Here is a 4,452-nt window from a genome sequence, read left to right as displayed (position 1 = left end):
ATATATATATATATAATACAAAATAGGACACGAACACAAAACATCCAGACAGTTAGAGAAGTTTTCAACATTGTGGCAAGGAAGATGTATTGAAAACTATTAGGTGTCGCCTCTTGAAGCAGGTAGCCAGGAATGTTAAACCTGTTACAAAGCCCCTTTTGGAGGCTGTTCATAAACAGAAGAGACTGAAATGGGCAGAATACATGAAGATAGATTTTTCAACAGTTCTGTTCACTGGCAAATGTCGTCCTACCCTTGACAGACCGAATGGCTGGAGTAAAGGTTGGGTATCAATCAGCGGGAACAATCCTCATTGTTTGAGACGCCAACAGTTGGGAGGTGGGATCACGTTTTGGACTGACATTGTTGGTGGTATGATGGCTGGACCAAGGAGAGTCCCAGATGGCATTAAGATGACATCAAAAATATATGTCACCTTCTTAAAAAAATATATGTCACCTTCTTAAAAAAATATATGTCACCTTCTTAAAGGACAATTTCCAACTGTGGTTCAAAAAGCAAAAATTTTCGTTCAAGAGAAAGCTGGTCTTCATGCAACATAATGCCCCATCTCATGCAGCAAAGAATTACAAGGAATACCTACAGCAAATAGGCTTCTCTGAAGGTCGTTTGATGGAGTGGCCACCTTGTTCCCCTGACTTAAACCCAATCGAGAACTTGTGGAATGTCCTGAAGAGGCGCACTTACCAAGATGGATGGCAGTTTTACGTAAAGTTGCCCTTTGGGATGCTATTGTAGATGCTGCTCAAAGCATGTTACAAGAGGATATCATCACCTTAATAAATTCAATGGATCAGCATAGAAGGGAGGTTATTGTATGTGGAGGATCATACATCAAACATTAGGAGCTGTATGACATCACAATCCCATGATTATTTTCATTCAAACTTATTATTATGTTTACCATTAAGTCCTTTATGAATAATTTTTTTGTTAAACCTTTACTGTTGAATTAGATAAATGTTTGTTCTGACACAATTATCATTTTTATTATACTTGTCTAATAATTTGTGATGGGGAAAATGTTGCCCAATCACAAAAATGGATGCCATTTGTTGGCATCTGTGCAGATTCAATTTATTTTTTAACAGAATGTGTGCAGATAGGTGTTGCCAACAGTCAGTGGGAAAACAACTGGTCTTGAATGAATATACATTTATTTATTGAGAGAAGGTTGATTTTGCCTAATAATGAGGGACACCATGACTTCAAGTGCCTTGAATGCTTCCAACAATCAAAGCTATGATAGATCCTCAACATACAATGGGAAGATCACGTTACCAACAATGAGGTTCTTCGCTGTACCTCACTACTAAATGTCGAAGCCACCATTCTTTGCCATCGTCTCTGCTGGGCAGGTCACATCCAACGTATGGAGCCCTCTCATTTCCCAAGGGTCATGTTCTACAGAGAACTTGCAATCAGAACAAGACCCAGAGGAGGTCTGAAATTCCATTTTAAAGACCAGCTCAAACAGACCTTGGCTCAAGCTAATATCCAGCCATCCTCATGAAAACAGATTGCCCTGGATAGGACAGCCTGGAGGACTGCTATCTGTAATTAAACCAGCTCTTTCGAGCAGAACAGACAACAGAATGAGAAAGCTAGATGCAGGAGAAGAAAGGAGAATCTTCAACATCCTCGACCTGCACTGACCATCCCATACAAGTTCTGCCCATGACTCTTTCACCACCAACATGGACTCCAAAGTCAATTTCAGCATAAACATCAACCAAGGAGACTGGATGGAAACTGACGAACCCAATGCTCGGAGAGGAGCTGGAGCTCATGGTATATTTATATACACGACAGGTTTCTTTCAGCTTCCATCTACCAAACCCACTCACAAGACTTTGATCAGTCTGAGGCTATAGTAGAAGACACTTGCCCAAGGTGCCATACAGTGGGACTAAGCCCTGAACCATGTGGTTGGGAAGCAAGCTTCTTACCACACAGCCTTGCCATATATTGTTCATTTTATTTTTATGTGTTTTTCCATGCTAGCATAAGTCAGACAAATATAATACAGCTGGATGCCCTTCTTATCACTAACCCTTACCTGTTTTTCAGGTAAGGGATACTCTTTACCAAATATTTTTGTGAGTACAAAACCAGCAGAAGACCTCTTGACAGGAGAAAATTCAACAACATCAAAATCCATAACTGAGTGATTTTTTTTTCTCAGAGGAGCACAAACATACACACACACACACACACACACACACACACACATTCCTGGTTGTACATATTTGTGGAAAGGAATTTTTTTAAATGGACAAAGTTTTAATTTTTAACTAAGAACTACAGTATATGGTTATTGGTTTAACACATTAGCATGATGTAAGTTCAGTATTAGTGCTTCTACTAAATTAAACAAAAAGAAGAAAAATCTATTGCCAAAGAAGTATTTACCTGAGGAGGAAAAGAAGCAAATAATTTCATCTTTGCTTCTGTTTCCTCAACAAATGAGCCATGGGGTATAACTTCAGTCACCAAATTCCGTTCAAATGCTTCTTTAGCCGTTAACTTCTTATTAAATAAAAGTATCTCAGATGCCTGCAAAATTTAATAAATAGTATACATATGAAATAAGATTCAATGCTTCATATATGTTCCAAAACAACTTCAAACATCTTTTTATGATAAAGACTTTTGTAGTGATAATGACTTGTTATATTTTAACCAGCAACCAGAAGGCTGCTCGTTGATTAGTACCAGATCAGCCATAACCTAACAGACCTAGGATCAATAGGCATTCTGGTTCTAACAATCCCTTTTCCTAGAAATTGCATGCTAATTAAAAGTGAAGTTCCCTTTTTTTATTAAGACAGCAGTATAGCCCTGTAACTCTTTTGCTTCTTTTAACCAGTCTCCACTTTCAGTCTTCTTCTGCTCACCAGTTCTATCTGTTAATTTTCTTCTGATTGGTTAGTCTGCATATCATATATGCTCTGCTACAAAATTGTGACCAAGCTCTCAAAAATACCTGATTCCTTTGACATATTTAACATCAAAGTTAAGTTCTAAATCCTAGCGTGTAATGATGTTTAATGCAACAAGCTTCATTGCAACATTTTCATCCTGTTTCAGCAATACCTTATACAATATTTGAACTCCTGATTTCATTAGTCAGCAGTGGAGCATGTTAAACTCAAAACCATTTCTCAGAAAACAACCAAGTGGAAAAGGTAAAGATAAAAAGAAAGTTTTACTTCTGTATAATAGTCAAATGATAAAATACTAAAGACAGCAGCATCTTTGCCAAATGTAAGGCTATAAATAAAAATTTGGTTTTACAATTAATTTACTTCAAAGAAAATAAAGAATGGCATTTTGCTGTTATGTAGATACATGATGCACCATTGGGTGCAAAAAATGTTAAAACAATGATGGTGACAATGATAGTAACAGTTGTGGTAGCAGCAACAACAGTGGTGATGATGGTGTTCTTGTTGGCGGTGATAGACAAAGAGAAGAAAATAAATACACTGACATTACAATATAGGAGATCAAATTTTTCTGTTGTAGTGGTGTAGGTGCTTCAATATAAAGAGGATTAATAGAGGACACTAAGCTGAATCATATAGTATAAATAATACAAAATGAACTTACCTTTGCTGTTCCCATGATCTTTGGAAATACATATGAAGAACATCCTTCAGGTGACTGGCCTAGAGATGAAAATGGAGTGTGGAATGTTGCCTGAAAAACCAGATTTTATGTACCATTACTAATATAATACAAGAAGGTTTCCCATACAGGGATTCTGAATTATACAAAATAAATACCAATATTGGTTTCAGATTTTGACACAAGGCCAGCAATTTCGAGGTAAAAGGTAGGTAAGTAAATTACATCAACCCCAGGACTGAGCTGGTACTTATTTTATCGACCCCAAAAGGATGAGAGGCAAAATTGACCCTGCTAGAATTTGAACTCAGAACATAAAGATGAACGAAATGCCACTAAGCATTTTACCTGGCACAGTAACAATTCTGCCAACTCACTGCCTTAAAAATTAATACTGAAATCATTATTTATATTCATATTTACAAGTGCAGACATGGCTGTGAAATTAAGAAGTCTGCTTTACAACTATATGTGGTTTCAGTACCCTGAGCAAGTGTCTTCTACTATAGCTGTGGGCCAACTAAAGTCTTGTGAGTGAATCTGGCAGGCAGAAATTGTGTGCAAGCCTGTCATATACATTTGTGTGTGCCTTTGCATTTGTGCCACCCCCAGCCTTCACTGCTTGACAACCAGTGTTGGTTTGTTTACAGCCCTGTAACTCAGTGGTTCTGCAAAAGAGACCAGCAGAATAAAATACCAAACTTATAAAAATACGTACTGGAATCAATTTGTTCATCTAAACCAGAGCTTCTCAACCATTTTTTTATTTATGGACCCCGTTGGTTACTATTCTATTCTGGT

The 4,452-nt window shown here is 37.3% G+C and overlaps 1 protein-coding gene across 1 annotated transcript in view; it reads right to left on the bottom strand.

Moving 5' to 3' along the window:
- The window catches only part of LOC106873161 (enoyl-CoA delta isomerase 2), a 37,546-nt gene that overhangs the window by 2,643 nt on the left and 30,451 nt on the right, over nucleotides 1-4,452 (bottom strand). Inside the window, exons 8-9 of the mRNA XM_014920387.2 lie at nucleotides 3,634-3,723; nucleotides 2,434-2,577 (exon numbers count right to left, since the gene is read on the bottom strand). Of these exons, the coding sequence (XP_014775873.1) occupies nucleotides 2,434-2,577; nucleotides 3,634-3,723 (234 nt within the window). The remainder of the gene's footprint in view (nucleotides 1-2,433; nucleotides 2,578-3,633; nucleotides 3,724-4,452) is intronic.

The sequence above is a fragment of the Octopus bimaculoides genome, chromosome 1 (assembly GCF_001194135.2).
Source record: "Octopus bimaculoides isolate UCB-OBI-ISO-001 chromosome 1, ASM119413v2, whole genome shotgun sequence".
NCBI classification, from domain to species: Eukaryota; Metazoa; Mollusca; class Cephalopoda; order Octopoda; family Octopodidae; genus Octopus; species Octopus bimaculoides.
Note: the sequence above shows the minus strand (reverse complement) of the source record. Positions and strands in the feature narration are given on the sequence as shown.